The sequence below is a fragment of the Tachysurus fulvidraco genome, chromosome 1 (assembly GCF_022655615.1).
Source record: "Tachysurus fulvidraco isolate hzauxx_2018 chromosome 1, HZAU_PFXX_2.0, whole genome shotgun sequence".
NCBI lineage: Eukaryota > Metazoa > Chordata > Actinopteri > Siluriformes > Bagridae > Tachysurus > Tachysurus fulvidraco.
In genome coordinates, this window is record NC_062518.1 from 9,833,865 (window position 1) to 9,850,991 (window position 17,127).

The window sequence follows — 17,127 nt, forward strand, 5'->3', positions numbered from 1 at the left end:
TAACAAGGAAACATCAGGCCTGTTGGTGGAATTCACCTTGAGCATGAGAGAAGTCAGAGTAGGATGGTTAGAATTGTGTGAGGTGATGGGAAGGCTAAAGTAACTCAACCATTCTGTTTAACCATGGTGAGAAGAAAAGAATAACAGAATGCACTCGTCAAACGTTAAGGATGGGTAACAAATAATAAGGACCTTATGAAGGTTCTCCTACGGTCAGCCATGGGGCAAGGATACGAGGCTACATCATCACCTGGTTTTATGATGGTCATAACTCAAAAGTACGGTTCATGACTCTTGGACTGATTCCATGTGGCACTGAAGCTGTTCTGGCTTTCACACTTCACTAACACATGTTTTTGTTGACCTATTGTAGACTTACCACATTAAATAGAAGTAGCAATAAATCCAAGAAAGGAAAAGCAAAAAAAAAGAGGTCAGAAAAGCCAAATAATTTTACACATTTATTTATTTTCCAGCTTTACTTTGATTGTTATAATGGTCTTTATTTGTATTGCTCTCTGGGCTATTCAGCACCAGCATATTGGGCAAAGCCGCACTATACTGGCAGGTAAATACTTTTCATTAAAATTTTACACATTTGTACTACTAACAGGCATTCAAGTGCTGTTCAATCTGATTGTATACAGTAAAACAGATGAAAGGGCAAAAACACAATGATGATGAAATATCGAGACCCAGCCAACAATGAAGCTAGATGTAGTAGTCCGACACCACCATAAACATTAACCACAACAGACAGAAAACTTGTGAAAAAGTTGGTTGGGTGAAAAAAAGGAAAGGAAAGGAAAGCAAAGGAAAAGGAAGCTGATTTAAACGATTAAGTAGCATTTACATCTATATCCATTTCCCACAGTAAGTGTAGTTCGTTTCAAATAGAGAAGAAGCAGTGTTGAGAAAGACCCTGGCACCATGTTCTGCCTTTGGCCGTCATACTTCAGTAGGAATCGAAGAACCCTGTTAAGACTGCTAATATATGAGCACTTTACACCCAACAGTTTATTCAAGTTAAGGCAGTATAAAAACAAATTTCGGAAAAAAAGATGCGAAGAATGCACAAACAAAAAAAAAAAAAGACAAAAACTTAAAATTCATACAGCATCTTATAGCTGGGAGGGGATAGATAGATATATTTTCCAATAAATTACAATTTGTGACAAGATAATACAATCCAGGTTTCAATTGCAGAACTCTGCGTAAGGCAGATGATCAGTTTTGCATCGATAAATATCATTTCGGCTGCCTACTTCCTATACGACATACTAAAGCATACTCCGAAACATGCTCTGTCTTACCGAGCCATAAAATTTTAAGGTAACAAAAAAACCCCCATCTTTCTTTTTACACATTATATAGTATTCAATGCTCATACAGCAGAATTTTCTGCAAAGTCAATCATTTTAGCACTGTTTCAAAACGATGAAACGTTTCTAGGAATTGAAGAATGTTCTCATTTGACACTTTTCTTGAAAAGAGGAATATTCGGAGTAGTGCAGGTGGATAACAGGACCACAGGGGCAGGTGATGTGTGGTATGGCCTTAGCTTTGTATTTAACAGTCTATTAAGCTGTTCTCTGAAGCCCTTTTATTTGCCGTAGAATTTCTTATTAAGCAGGAAGATGAGCAGGTTGACGTTGACGGTGGCTCGGTCAAAAAGCTTCATGACGGCAACGCCCTCATACTGTAACTGCAGAAGATCCTGTGAATCAAAGAACCATTAAATGTACTGTACACCAGAAATGGCAATTTTATTTTTTTTTAAAGCATGCAAAAAAAAGAAAGAAAAAAAAGGATGCAATAGAATAAGCTATATTTGGTATTGTAATATGAATGTCTCACAATGACAGGTCTAAATTAAATGAATGAATAGAAAAATGATTAAAATATTAATAAATTCACTGAATAACAATCAATTATACAATAACTTAATAAACTACTTAAAGTAGTTTAAAATTCATTAATAATACAAAGAAATCTGAAACCAAAAGAATGATTTGTATCTGGCTAACAATCATGTCAAAAGAAAAATAAACCCGAGACAAAAAATATAGGATGTAAAATGTTTTTAAATGCATTATGTTTATTCTAACACAAATGACAAAGACAAAAGGGTCCAAATATAATAAGATAATATAAAGTTTAAAAAAACAAAAACAAACAAAAAAAAAAACAGCAACACAGGATGGAAAAAGGATATTAAAGAGAAGGTGAATAATAAACTTTACCTGATATTCTAACATTAGCGTCTCCAAATGGACTCCCATAAACTTGGCTTTTACATCAAACACTCCCACTGACTCAGATGGTGAAATCTCAAAAATGACATTCTTGAACCTGTGAAATATTGAAAAAAGGAATTATGACGCATGTTGGAAACTGTTTACGGCAATTTTAATGTGTATAGCTATCTAGATACAGTATCTCTATATTGAAAGAGAGAGCGAGAGAGAGAGAGAGAGAGAGAGAGAGAGAGAGAGAGAGAGAGAGAGAGAGAGAGAGATATTTGAGATGACACACTGATTGGTTTGCAGATCCTCAATCTCGATCAGCACTCCCTTCTCATGCAGACGTGCTGCTGTGTACTTCTGTGAAGTCTGTTTGCTCTTCTTAGCCTTGTTTTCTCCAGGCTTCTTTGACACTCTGAGCAGGAATAAAGACAATCCATAAGAGCAATTGTCAGCCTTCTTTGGCTATTTTTACACGCCACTGACATCACTGGATATAATCACTGGACAAAAAACAGATGAAATTCACTCACTTGCCCTTGCTGGCTAGATTGTCCATGCAGGTCTTGATGTACTGGTTGTAGTAGTCGATTTGTACGTTGTAGAAACTGGTCTTGGTGTTAAGGGCGCTGTTGGTCTGCTGAAGCTTGACCAACTCGGCCTTCCTTCTTTGTCGATACCTCCTCTGATTTCTAATATCCTGCACAAACGACACAGATTTTACATATACGTTATGTAGAGTGCTACGGGATTATATGAATGTGTATTTTGTACCTTTACATACTGTACACAGCGTCTCTGCTGGACTGATCATGTCCACTTACCATCTCTCAAATCATTACTCATTAAGAAATGAGAAGCTGAACTAGTTCTAAACTAGTTCTAGATGATGGTTGGGACACATTGAAAATCTGAATTACTTAAAGTTCTTAGAAAACTTTAATATTAACCTGCATTTAAAAAAAACAAAAAAACAAACAAACACTACACAGTTCTGTCAGAATCTACAATTATGCCTGATATCTGATGCTCCCATCTTATGCAGTCACTGAATCCACTTAATTTACCATCCATTTATTTTAAAATATATATTCTGATGGTTTCCTAGAAAGAATACAAGCTCACTACAGAGTGTGTCTCAAAATAGCTTTGTAAATCCTACAGTAAACAGTGCACTAAATGGCCATTGGATTCATCTAAAGAAAAAGACGAAGCTGAATGTTAGAAACCAAATTTTCACATTTCTAAAACCTACTTTTTATTTCATTTTGAAATGTATACTTTGAGAAATACATCACAATAAGGTGCTATGCATTTTTCCACCCGAGTGCCTGAAAAAAGCAAGTAAGTCTTTTGATTTAAAAAAAAAAACGTGTTAAAAAAAGTGTTTAAGGTTTCAAAAGTAGGCTTTAATGCTTGAAAACTGTTACCTTAGTGATGTCATTGATGAGATCCTGGTATCGGTTCTCTGGTTGTACTTTCCCCAGCTCTGCCAGCCTCTGCAGGTTGCTCTTAATTTTGTCCTTTTTGCCCTGCAGTGTGAGACTGTCGTCCACCACCGGTTTGGCCTGCTTCATTTTCTCAGGTGTCTTGGCATCACGGATGGCTCGCCGCTGCATGGCTCGCTGGTACTCCACTTCCTGTAGATGACACAAAGCGATAACATGGCATCAGTGAACATATATAGCTGGCTTTCCTTGTAGAGCGACGGAACGCTTCCTTCCTGGTGTTTACCTGCTCCGGGGTTGCTGCCGAATCGAGGATTTCGGATAGAGTTTCTCCTTGTTGGAATCGGATCACGTCCACAATGAGCCTCTTGGTGCTGAAAAGGAGATGATTTGAGAGTTTTGAATTCTGAAATACAATTCACCTGAAATAAACCTAAACCAGTGTCTAGAGTAGGATCTACTTCAGAAGGAGGGTCTTGGCGTCGGTTTCAGCGTTGGCTTCTCCAGGGACGTCAAATTTATTGGTAAGGGTGAGAGAGACTTCTGTCTTGCCCATCATTTCCTTGTTAGGGTCATCAGGAGGCAGTGGATTCTCTCCTATAAGTGAAAAAATAATTGCAGCATAAACTGCTGTTCGGTCACTTTCACTTATTTTCTAGGTTCCCTCAGTGACTTACCGATCAGGGACTCGATGGTTGGCACCTCTCCCAAATCTTCCAGCAGCTCATGAATGGGATCATTGTGCTCAGGAGCGATGGCATCCTGGTGATCTAGCAAGAGCTGTGAGATAAGGAGGAGGAAAAAAAAAGAACAATGAGTCATAAATAGATCCTGCGTGCAGGTACGAGCGCGAGTGTGCAGACACGAACCGTGTGTGTGTTGATGATCTCGCCGATGGAGATGTAAATAACAGGCTTGGACACGGTGACCAGATCCGAGTACTGATCAACGTTAAATTTATCTTCCAGTGACGGGACGTCGCAAGCTGCCAAGAAGAAACGTCTGTAGGAAAGAGAAGAAAGGAAGATGGAACAACAAATGAGGCTGTAATTAGAATGTTATCGTATAACATACCATAAACATAACATAACATTTGTTATCATCCTTATTTGGATTATAAGATTGGCTCACAAAATGCTATGTGAGACTGTCAGCTGGGGGATAGTGGAAATTAAATGCATGGGGTGAATTAAAAATTTGGTAAATGATGTACCTAAACTTCTGGTAGGAGTTGGTAAGGTACTCGTTGATGGGGTTAAGATGGGCGTTATCTCCGAGAAACATCTTGTTTGAGGCAGCGTGTTGTAGCATTTTAGCGATGGAGCCCAGGTTTCGTCGCTGATCAGTGGTCAGCTGACCACCAGCAGACATGTCGATGATGTCAAAGGCATCAGGGGCAACAATGGCAGGGTTCATATAACGATAATACAGCAGGTTTCCAACAATCTGAAATCAGACGTACACAATCAGCCTGACTGCCAGTGCTTTCATGTAAGGCGTAAGGAAACGTAATTAAGGTTTTCCTCTAGTGTTTCCAGGTTTCCACAGTGCAGAGCAGAAAATAAGGAAAGCAGGGTGCGTGAAGGAAAGAGAGAGAGAGTGATGTGACTCACCTGGTGTGCGCAGGAACGGAGAAGCTAGAGGTCTCATGAGAGGAGCAAAGGCAAGGGCAAAGAGGGCAGCTGGAGCCAGAAGAGACGGTGGGAAGAAAAACAAGAGAGATAGAGGCAGCACTCAGCTTTCAGAAAAGTGAGGAGACAGAAGCACCACGGATGAGAACTTCACAAGAACAGGTTCTGAAAGTATTAAGAAATATGTGATACAGTATAGTGATGGGCATGTGTAGTCACCTAATCAAGTAGCTCGTATGTAAACACATACTCGACTAGTAAAATGCTACAGAAATCGGGCTGAGAAACAAAAAGTCAAGGGAGAAAAAAAAAATCAGGTCCATCTGTCCATGGTGAAGAGTGAACTCATTGTGTTTTGGTGTTACCTGCAAATCTCAGCGTGAAACAGGACATAATGCAGTAATGAAGTCGACGCCAAGTGTTCAACACTGTTTATTAAAAATAGAGATCTGCTAACGCTAATGTGAAGTGCACTACACACCTCCTACAATGTTTTACTCCGAGTACAGTAGCACAAATATGACGTTCTCCCTTTATTTGTCACAGATCTGATCTTTTTCCATGACTGATCCTTTTAAATCATGTGAAAGAGCTTGTAATGTGAACCTAATTAGGATAAATCCGAATCACCACGGCTTCATGTTCACTGTGTCGGATTCATACTGTATTCCACCTGGTTAACTAATATATCTATTAGTACCAGTACTGTATAAAATCAAACAAAACAATTTACAGCGTTAATGTTTTATAATTAAAGTATGACATTCCATCATTTTGTTGCTTAGGGATTTGACCTGGTTTATTACTGTAGAGCTTCTAATGCATGTTCTGTCTGACGTAAAATAATACCTTCAGCAAATTCTACCTTTCTACTTTGCTGAATAAAATTGAGCTGTTTGCTGTAACAAGGGAAACGTTCTGTTGTTAAAACTTCCCATCATCAATGAGTCAGTCGGTTTATTTTAAACATGAAGTAGTCAAAGTTGTTGTTGGGTTTTTTTTTTTTTTTTTAAATCAACCACAAAATGACTTCAGATGCCCATCACTAGAAGTGATCAAATCCAGGATTGTGTATATAAACATAGAACAGATCCAAGCCAGAATCTACCCAAGACAATGAAGAAAACATGTGCACAACATTTATAACTCGGAGGCACGATCAGCTGCGATTTACAGGACGACTGCAATCACCAACCTTCAAAAGCTCATCCTCTGTGGCATCGGGGAACTTTTCATTCAGTGTATCCTTCAGCACTTTGGAAATGAAACGCATTCCGTAGCTGCAGATGAATAAAATCAGTCAGTAAGAGTCAGAGAGTGCACCACTGATGCTTCCACACCGAGCCTGAACAAACAGGCAGATCATATAACAGGCCTGTGTTTGAATATTCAAATCCCAACACACCGGCGTGCTTACAGCTTTACATATAATGAAAAAAACACAGATAAGAGACAAATCTACACATGCGCAAAACACCAGAAAAATGGACTCATCATGACAGAGGAATACGCACGGGATCTTATCTACTGAAACTACGATGGCTGAAAGGAATTTGTCCGTCACCGTCTTCATGTTCTTAATGGAGGCTTCCAGGCGGTTTCGAACCTCTTCGTGGCTCATGGCTTGCTCTGGTGTGACATCATAAGGCAGCTTGCTGTAAATGAAGAAAAAAAAAAAAGTAAGTACATTAAACTCTCCAGCTTCCTGAAAGCAAAAACTTTGTATGTGTGATGGAGTGGAAAATATCCATTATATGCTCGAACTCAAAGAAAATCCTACATATTGAAATATTTCTTTCTTTCTTTCTTTCACATGTAGTAAAAGCTGAAGTAAAGCTCTAGCATTTTAATAGCTGGTTTTCCCCAAAAGTATTGATCTTTGAAATCTCTTGCATCGTTTCTAGAGTATCGGCTAACACTGGAACTAATGAGTCACATAACTATAATATACTTAACTATAAATAGACTGAAAGGGTCATTTGTTAATGAATAAAATATTTTAATGTTGCCAGATTGTGGTAAAGGACGGATACAATGCTTAGTCACTTCACACCAGCAAGTCATTGCTTATTTTTCTTAGAACAGCACATTCCATTTTGTTTTATTGCATAGCTAGGACCTGGTTTAATCACAAGTTTGATAAGTCATTAAAGTGCAAATGTAAAACTTTAATAAAGCAATCGTTACCTGGCCTCTCCAGTCTGAGACTCCATCTGGTTCACCCAGGCCTTATAAATGTCCACCGGGTCAGTTTTGATGTTTAGCGTCTTATCATCCATGATTTCTTTCACGACCGGAGCCAGGATCTGCCTCAGAGCGTTCTGACCGCGAGCTCCTCTGTTGAAGCTCACCACCATTTTAATGACTGTGGGGTTTCCAGTTACGATCTCCTGAATCTGATCCACTTTTGATCTATTCAAAAAAGACTGAGCATTAGACTCATGACTAAACGGATGACTCACCGCTTTAAAGACAACAGATTCTAAAGTTACATGTTGGATATGATGACCTGGGTCTTGAATCTTACTTGATTTCCTCTTGCAGTGCTGTTTTGAAGAGCTTGAGCAGTAGATACTCTTCACGCTGGTTGGATGCATAGTTATATAGCGTGAAGATCACAGAGTCCATGAATTTAGTGGACTTGTTCTGAGGCATCTGGAAGATCAGCTTGGCCAGATAGGTAGGATTCGTCTAAGGAATGAATATAAACACAAAAAGCTTTTAGTCTTTGCCAAAATATGACAAATCGCAAGACCTACCGTACGCGAGGCAGAACTTACCTGCAAAAGGTAGAAAAGGTACTGATAAGCTTCCAGCTTCTCTCGCTTTTCTTTGCTGAGAGCCTTCAGTCCTCCCCTCTGCTTGTTCATCATCATGAGGTTGGACAGCTCACCCTTATTCTTCTTGGTGAGCTTCTTGCTGTGGGACACGACCTCCTGCAGAGTGATCTTGTTTTTCACCAGAAGTCCGATCTTGATGTCCATCAGGTTGAGGTCATTCTCCAGCTGCTGGTTGGAACGAATGTTGGTGATCACTTCCTCCCTCAGGCGCATCAGTTCCAGCTCTTCCTGGAAGTCCTGGTCACTGTGATCAAGCAGGTGCACGAATTTACGCACGACCGCCATCGGAGGATCGTCTGCGCTGACTGGGTCAGAAAAGAGGACGTGAGCACAAAAACCAAAATCCCCCACAAATACTACTGAAAAATTAGAATGTATTAATCTATGAATAAACATATATCTGGCGAGGTGTGGTGTGTATAAAACATTATAGAGATATGATGTGAAGCTTACTGAGTGTCTTGTAGTCATCTCTTGCTTTGTTGGCCCGGATGAACGCCTGAATTTTCACCACTTCATCAATCTGAGAATTCGAAAGATATCCGAGGAACCTGGTTAGTGTTCCAGATCGGCATGCACTGTATTTACAGTCGAGTTGAGCATGTGTAGTAATGATTTAATACCAAAACTGCATCAACAGTTTTCAGACATAATTACAGACTTAAGCGCTACTCAGACATTACGTGAGAGTTGCTCACACACGAGCTGGTCTGCTGAAACCATACTAAGCTTTAATGATGCACTTCTTGGTCTTTGGACAGTTTTCTTGTGCTCTATTGGGTCTAACAAAGAGCAGTATTACGTTATACCGCTGTCTGACAGTTTGCTATAAGCACAATGTCATGCTAAAATATATGAATATATTTTGACTGTAAACAAAAAAGAAACGAAAAAAAAAAGTGGGACATTAAATGCAATCTAACAGGATGTGCTAGATCCTGTCTTAATTTATAATTACTATTACAGTAATATTCCAGACTGCAATTAGATATTTATTGTAATCTCATTTATTTTGAGAATTTTTAAACCATGTTACATCTGACAGCATTTCATTCTATTCCTGATTTTTTTTTTTTAGGCTGTAAAAAGGTGGTCTAAGATGATGCTGAAAAACCCTCTTCTTTTACTAAAGACATATTTGGCAAACTTTAGCCATGTGAACTATATGCATTAGGAAACCAGACAATCCACTTAAGCAAGTATGTAAACCCATTTTTGATCCGCACTCTTCCTGAGTAAACATTGACGAACTCTGAATAAGAAGCTGTGAAAAAAAAAGAAGTAAATACTGCTAATAGATAGCATTGTCATATACTGTACAGATGCTGAGGAAACAGTTACTCACATGGTCTCTGAAATACTTCAGGCGATCTCTGTATTTTTTGCGAGCTTGGTGCATCCTAACCATTGACTGGATCTGAAAAATAAGAGCCCGAACATTAGCTCACTCTTGTAATCACGTTCACGACTAAATCGGTGTCTCTAAACGTCACTCAAAACTACCGATATTAAGCGCAATCATACCTTAACAGCATCCTCAGTGTGATCCTTCAAGTACTGCTTTCTTTCACTGAAGGCCTTTCTATCTTTGTAACCCTTCCAGTGGGCCTGTCAATCACAGAGGACTAATCAATTCAGTGGCAAAGTAAATTCATGAACAGCACCACTTACTGATTACAAACCAGTCCTAACATGGCCTGTTGCCTTGAGTCCAGGACTCACCTGGATGCATCTGATGGATGAATCCTGGGACTGTAGGAAGTTGAGTCGCTCTTTCAGATTCCTCCTAACCAGGAAACCCCGGCATCGTGCTTGCAGTTTAGCGATCAGACTCTCGTTAGCCAGCCACAGCTGCTCACGGTTGTAGGCCGCAGTCACTCCTGATACGACCGACTAGACATGAACAGAAACAAGAATCGGCTCACGAATACGGTGATGAAATCAGCTGCAGTGCAAATTACGATGAGGCAGCTACCAGATGATCATATCCATATGATGTAAATTAAAAAGGAGACTAAACATTAAAGCATATTCGTTTCTTCGCATATCCCAACTTGTTAGGAATTTGAGGTCAGAACACAGGGTCAGAAATGATAGTGTCCCTGGAGCAGAGAGGGTTAAGGGCCTTTCTCTAGGGCCCAACAGTATCAGCTCGTGGTGCTGGAACTTGAACCCCTTGTAACCTGAGCCTCTGTAGCACACTCAGAATAAAGATAATATTAAATCACTGTAGAAATATTTTGTAATATTCACCTGGATCTCATCCTTATTCAGCTGTGTGTTATTCTGTATGAAACCTGCTGGTTCGTCCCATGTTCCCTCTCTAGTCTTCAGGTTGTAGTAGTAATTGTAGCCTCCCTTCACCCAGTGTTGCATCCATTCACTACCATTATCACCTAGGAAACACATCCACTCGGTTCACATCCACCTCAAATCCCTCAAAATATGTCTAAAGTTACCGATACACAGGTGATGCACACGTTACACTCTCACCGTCCTTCTTTTTGTCGTTCTTGATCTTAGACAGGTCATCCTGATATGTCTGGGCGCACTCTGGGGTCAGCCCATACAGACTAGATCCAGGTGTGCGCAGAGCTGCCAGTGTCTGGGTCGCATCCCCGCTGTCCACAGCCTCATTAATGCCTTGGATTGCCTGAGAGACTGTCAGAGTGAAGCTGTGTTAATGCCAAAAATAAGATGACAATGATGTAAGCTCAAGACTATGGGTAGTCTTTTCTTACACTGCAGGGCCTCTTCGGTGTCTTTGTTGGAATGCAAGATGGCCTCCTGGATTTCATCCAGCCAGAGCACTGCTGATGGATCCTGAGTCTCCTAAACCAAAATAGAGTCAAAATAAAAAGTTGAAATGATAAAAAAAACAAAAAACTGTGCGTCAACTTTCCTACCTAAACACGGATCTCAATAAATGTACTCTCTCTTTTAGCCACCAGGAGGCTCTGTTTCTTCGCAGGGTCACACCAGCCCGCGGTTTTATTCTCCCGCCCTTTTTACCAGCACGCTGCACTGGGATTGGCTAGAAGTTCTTACACATAAGCAGATCTCTGTTTGGATTGTGCAACTATTTTTGAACCAGAGACTTTTTAGGTACAGTGAAGTCTTTCTGTGTATTCTTTTTTGGGGTTTATTTTCAGCATGTGTGCTCATGAGAGTTTAAAATAAAATGGCTTATGTAGTGCTTAGAACAAAACTGATTCCCCTTAGTGTTATGTTTCTCTAATAAGTTCCCTGACTTTACAGAAAATTGAACCCGACAAAACAAGACATTGATGTTTTGAAAACAGAAACAAAATCTCATTACATTTTTACTTACAGCATATTTAATAAATCACTTTAGTTGAATTCAGTCCTGTAGTGAATCTATCATCTAGTGCTGTAATCTGTTGCTACAATTGAATGAAGAGGAAGTGGGCAGGGCCTTCGAGGTTTCCGCCGTGATGCAAATCTCTATGCTGATTGGCTAATAGCGCAGGGCCCCTCCCCATTAGCCTGAAGTGCTGGTGGTTCAACTGAACTTTAGGGTGTGGTTGTGAGCTACTAAACCACTAGGGAATAAAAAGTTTAGTGTTTTTTACTGGAATTGATTAAGACCCTGCTGTTTTGTGATCATTTGATTTAAAATCACACTGCACTTCTTGTCTTGTAATTCGTTTAGATCTTGTGCTTAAATTTATTATTATATTTGATGATAGTTTGATGATATCAGATTATGACCATATTTATTGATAATACATTTACAAGGATTGTGCCTAGGATGTTATTTGTACAGTAACTCCACCAAGCTTCTCCATCCATCGGGGTGTAACAAAAAAAATTGCCAATCGCAATTAAGGAAGTGAAACAAGATGGGGGGAAAATGACAGTTTATATTTTAGCATCTTTAGGCTCGGACACAACGAGAGATGATAAAACGCGGTTGCTTCTAATTTTACCCAGAATTTCAGCTCAGAGTGCAACACCTTTGCAGCATTGTTTGAATAGAGATCTTCCCTCGCTTCAGCTGCAGGGTACATGACTTTGCAGAAGTTAAAAGAAGAAAGAAACGATTCAGAAACTTCCTTCCATAACCACTTCCTGTCACAAGAACATCTGGAGAGCTCGAGGTAAACATCACACCCAGGAATCTCCACTCAGAATACGGTCAGGGCTTAAAAATGCATAGTCTAATTCTGCCAGTGTGGAGGAACAGAGTTTTGTCCTTTTAAGGCAGCGACAGTCATCAGACTGTTATTTCCTACTGTTGAGAAAACCATCGCATAAAGGAAGACTTTGTTTTCATTGCCATTTCGACTCCTGCATGATTCAGAAATTAGACAGAGCATAGACTAAGCCTCAAACACACACGAGATCAAAATCGGAGTTGAAAATCATACAATTGCTGCCATAGGTGTGGAAAATAAGTAGGGGAAAAAATTCAATACGTCAGACTCTAACTCTTGCAACACAATCAGTGGCCATTCAGCAAGGCTGGAAATATTCTCATTACATCTGCAGGCTTGTGCCCACTCCCTTCCCTCTCCCCCACATCTGGATGACGTTATTTATGCAAGCACAGGGATGATGTGAACTTACCTGCATATTCAGACTTTCACTTTCAGCGAGTGACAGCTTTACAGTGACTTTGACACGTGTAAACAAAGTAATTATTTCTACTGAAGAAAAGCAGCCAGGGGAGAAATCCATACTGATGAACAGTTTGTGTTTGATACTCGGACATTAGACTACTACTACAACTAACAATAATAAAGGTTAAAAAGGTTAACATACCATGACTAAAAATGCTCTTCTGGGTGAAGGAGAGCATGACTCATTGGGTCTTAATGATGTTATCAGTCTGAGGTCATGGGTTACTGAGTCATATGCAATGAGGAATTAATGACAGATTAGAAGTTTACACATCCCCTTCACTGAGAAGACCAAAAGACCATTAGTCTGATATATTTTATGTTCCTTCATCTATACGTTTGAGCAAATCTAATAAGAGGAAACTCATAAGGCCGTCTTTATCCGAAATAAGGAACAGCTCAAAGGGTAAATTACCAGCATGAAAGCTCCCTCACAAATAACTGTCAAATCAGTGACTAGAGATCTGATGTGTTAGCAGTCTGTAACCACAAATAAGTTTTGCTTTCAACCGAAAAGACATTTGCAATAAATAAATAAAATAAATGAAAGGTTATGGAACTGTAAAATGTAGGGAAAATATAGGCAGGAGTTCTGGGCAGCTTCTTTACTACATGTGCAGAGATCCAGACTCTAGACTCCAGACTATAGAGATGGCGAGGTGTGGTGTGTAGTTGTAGGTGATCAATAACTCTACTAATAAAGCTACTAATCGATAATTCTGTTGTTTACAGATACACACATGACAGAATTAATCTACCTGATGGTTTAAAAAGCAGAAATTACAGAAAAATGTAAGTTTTTCTGCAAATTCTCATCTGATTTACAAAAACAAAAGCAATTTCTTCATACTCGCTTGTGTAAGCTGATAAAATCAGTGCCTCCAGGATTTCACTCTGTTTATTTGTGGTTGTTGCAGCTAAAAATGCTTGATTTTCCTGCAGCTTTTTTCAATATCTGTGCTTTTATTCGTAATAAACTGCAAAATTTTTGTACTTCTTTAAAGTCTTACCAGTGAAGACGTGTAACTATATTTGTTGACAGCAGTACTCATGGTTGATGCACGTGAATCGAAGTGCTTTGACTGAATGTGTGTTCTGATGATGTCTGGTCGTAATCGGCAGGAAAAATTCCAAGTGTCTCCAAATATGGTGGCATTAGCTTGATTTTGTGTTAGTTTCTACGATCGCAAAATTGTGGAGAGACTGATAAATCATTAACGCCCTTACAGAGCTGGAAATGACAAAATGTCAAGTAAATGGATAAAGAATGGTTCATCTGACAGTGATGCAGCTCATCCACTGAAGCGCACCAGTTACAATAGACAGAAGCAACTAACTCTTTCTTCTTTCATAAGACTTTTGATTAATAAGGCACAATGACTGATACCTGCAGGCCTGGAGTGTTCATTCATTCATTCATTCATTCATTTTCTACCGCTTATCCCACTTAACTTCTTGGGTCACGGGGAGCCTGTGCCTATCTCAGGCGTCATCTGGTATCAAGGCAGGATACACCCTGGATGGACAGCCAACCCATCGCAGGGCACACACTCTCATTCACACACTATGGGCAATTTTCCAGAGATGCCAATCAACCTACCATGCATGTCTTTGGACCGGGGGAGGAAACCGGAGTACCCGGAGGAAACCCCCGAGGCACGGGGAGAACATGCAAACTACACACACACACACACAAGGCGAAGGCGGGAATCGAACCCCCAACCCTGGAGGTGTGAGGCGAACTTGCTAACCACTAAGCCACCGTGCCCCCCAGCCTGGAGTGTTGTTTTGTGTTATATTATATTTTCTATTATTACTAAAATATTCTTTACCCTTCAACAGAGACAGTGAAGTGACAATGTAGAGTGACTTTGGTCTTCTAGAATGACTGGGCAACTGAAATTTTATACTTCACTCATTCTGTAGAAGAAAAAACTTACATGAGCTTTCTCTCTCCGGGTCTCCAGGAGTTTGTCGAAATAATGCTGAGCTATTGGTGGATCTACATCCGTTAGCTTGGCTGCAGGGTGCTGTAGGGCCTCCAGAGTCTTCTTGGGATCTCCTTCATGAAGAGCCTCATTAATCAGACCAATAGCAGCGATTCCTGAAAACATGACGCATCAGAAGTTTGTGAAAGGTCAGAGACAACGATCTAAGATGATCAGGTTGTGGACTGAAGCTTATACGTGACTCACGCTCATGCTCCTCCTGAATCGTGCTGTTGACCTGATCCACACACGCCTGGATGTCGTTCCATGTCAGATATTCGTTGCCTTCTTCTCGCGCTGCATCCTTCAGGCGCATCAACTCCTCCATGTACCTGCAAACAAAACCAAACACCTGTTTGAACAAAACCAGGAAGGTACAAACACACCACCAGACAAATATCCCAAAACATCACAGTTTATCATATTTTTTATATCATTGCTTTGCTCTCATGGTTGTACGAGTGTGACATGTTCATGAGAAACCTATTTTAAGCCAGACAGAGTTACAAAATGCATGAACAAGGACTTACAACTCCTCACTTAAGTATTTACCCCTTAAATGTTCCTAGTGTATAGCAAACTGAAATAACCTGGAACTGAAACTCTTCTTCAGGATTATAGACCATTAATATAAGTTCCAATACAAGTTATTTAATACAAGTTAATAGGCAAAAACAAATCAATATAGTTGGCAAAATTTTGATGACTGCATAACTATTCACCCCCTTTTGCTGCAAAACCTAGAAATTGGTGCACAAGTGGTTTTATTTTTCAAGGCACTGTATAGTGGCCATTACATGATTCCCAGCATGTTAGATGTTTGCTTCTTGGGAAATGAACGTCTGCAAGATGCAATACCAGAATGTGGGCATTTTGAATGATCTGAACACATGTAAACTTTGTCTCAGTTTGCATACTTTTTATTATATTCTTTACCTAGTGTTGTGATGATGTCTTGGTCCAAATCTGCAGAAAATCTTTGGACATTTAAAAAAATTCCAAGTGTCTCCAAATATTGTGGCAATTTAAAAAATGGCAACTAAATGGAAAAAGATTGCCTCCTGTGGCACCAGTTACAATAGACCAAAGAATTCTTCCTTCTTTTATAAAGATGCCATTTTTATTGTGTCCTAATTGGAAAAATGGCAGGGTTTATAAATTATTGTTTATATTACATGCATCTTTAAAATTGCCAGTTCAATTCTAATGTCTATTGTTAATCCTCTAAATCTTCCACAACAATAAATTACATGCTCATTTTTTGCAATTACTGTAGAGAGAACTTAGAAATAAAAGGAATAGTGTAGAAAGCCTAAAAAAGGCAAAAAATAACCTGTACATGTGAATTTTATTTTGTGGTCTTGCCTGGAGCAGTGGAGTCAGTGAAATCACAATAAAGGTGATGAATTTTTAATAACACCATTACAAAGACCTATATAAACATACAGAGAAAATATAACCATGGCTTGCAGATGGCGGGACTCAGCTCTTATCAAAATGGAACTTTAGGCAGTTTGTTTAAGAGGTTTTTGCGAGGTCATCTGAGAACTGACCAAAAGCATTTGATATGGTAGATATCCGTGTTGCTTTATGGAGTTGACTATCCCATTTCAGCCACAAATCAGAGCTGTGTTGATCACAGCTTTACAAATCAACGTGGTGTGTGTGTGTCATGCCTATTTTTATGCAAACAAGTCCTAATGCTCATGGCAGTATGAGGCATGGACAATATACAGCGTGTGTGATAACAAAACAACAGCCATATTGTCTATTATATAATGTTTCTCATTAGCCGGAGCTTCCGCTCATTGCTAAACAGGAAATCATATAAAAGGTCATTGTTGTAGCTTGTAAATATAAAAACATGTTTTTTTCTGTAATAGGGAAAATGAGCTGAGTGAAATTTACATGCTCTTAAAAAATACAAATAATAATTGATTGTGGACATTTCCTCAGTAGACAAAAAGTTATGTGCATTTTACATGTCAGTGCTATTTTTTTGTTGTTGTTGTTTAATTTGGGCTTAAATTTTCCTAAACCTGAAAAAAAACCCATAAGAAGTGGCTAGCGTGTGACCGAGTGATTCGTACAGCAGGCTGGCAGTGCGTCTCACCTCTGGGAGTACTCTCCCTCCACATTACTGAGGCCTGTAACAGGGCTGCTCAGCTGTTTCCACAAAGCGCCTCGGTCTCCGACATCCAGAGCCTCGTTTATCAGCACCACCGATGACAGCATCTCAACGGCAACCAGCAGTTCCGGGTGAGTGAGCGAACCCTGATCAAGCGGATAAAGATACATGTTAGTCAGGGCAAGGGAACTCAATCTTACTTTAAG

The 17,127-nt window shown here is 39.6% G+C and overlaps 1 protein-coding gene across 1 annotated transcript in view; it reads right to left on the reverse strand.

Moving 5' to 3' along the window:
- Positions 1 to 448: 448 nt before the first annotated feature.
- Positions 449 to 17,127, reverse strand: part of iqgap1 (IQ motif containing GTPase activating protein 1) — a 38,092-nt gene continuing 21,413 nt past the window's right edge. Inside the window, exons 13-37 of the mRNA XM_027137008.2 lie at positions 16,907 to 17,067; positions 15,001 to 15,125; positions 14,746 to 14,909; positions 10,904 to 10,994; positions 10,656 to 10,823; positions 10,416 to 10,558; positions 9,885 to 10,055; positions 9,687 to 9,770; positions 9,508 to 9,579; positions 8,616 to 8,685; positions 8,103 to 8,467; positions 7,850 to 8,013; positions 7,510 to 7,734; positions 6,837 to 6,977; positions 6,518 to 6,602; positions 4,905 to 5,137; positions 4,561 to 4,693; positions 4,369 to 4,471; positions 4,153 to 4,288; positions 3,978 to 4,065; positions 3,674 to 3,883; positions 2,777 to 2,943; positions 2,536 to 2,658; positions 2,244 to 2,352; positions 449 to 1,717 (exon numbers count right to left, since the gene is read on the reverse strand). Of these exons, the coding sequence (XP_026992809.1) occupies positions 1,604 to 1,717; positions 2,244 to 2,352; positions 2,536 to 2,658; positions 2,777 to 2,943; positions 3,674 to 3,883; positions 3,978 to 4,065; positions 4,153 to 4,288; positions 4,369 to 4,471; positions 4,561 to 4,693; positions 4,905 to 5,137; positions 6,518 to 6,602; positions 6,837 to 6,977; positions 7,510 to 7,734; positions 7,850 to 8,013; positions 8,103 to 8,467; positions 8,616 to 8,685; positions 9,508 to 9,579; positions 9,687 to 9,770; positions 9,885 to 10,055; positions 10,416 to 10,558; positions 10,656 to 10,823; positions 10,904 to 10,994; positions 14,746 to 14,909; positions 15,001 to 15,125; positions 16,907 to 17,067 (3,645 nt within the window). The 3' untranslated portion in view covers positions 449 to 1,603. The remainder of the gene's footprint in view (positions 1,718 to 2,243; positions 2,353 to 2,535; positions 2,659 to 2,776; positions 2,944 to 3,673; positions 3,884 to 3,977; positions 4,066 to 4,152; positions 4,289 to 4,368; positions 4,472 to 4,560; positions 4,694 to 4,904; positions 5,138 to 6,517; positions 6,603 to 6,836; positions 6,978 to 7,509; positions 7,735 to 7,849; positions 8,014 to 8,102; positions 8,468 to 8,615; positions 8,686 to 9,507; positions 9,580 to 9,686; positions 9,771 to 9,884; positions 10,056 to 10,415; positions 10,559 to 10,655; positions 10,824 to 10,903; positions 10,995 to 14,745; positions 14,910 to 15,000; positions 15,126 to 16,906; positions 17,068 to 17,127) is intronic.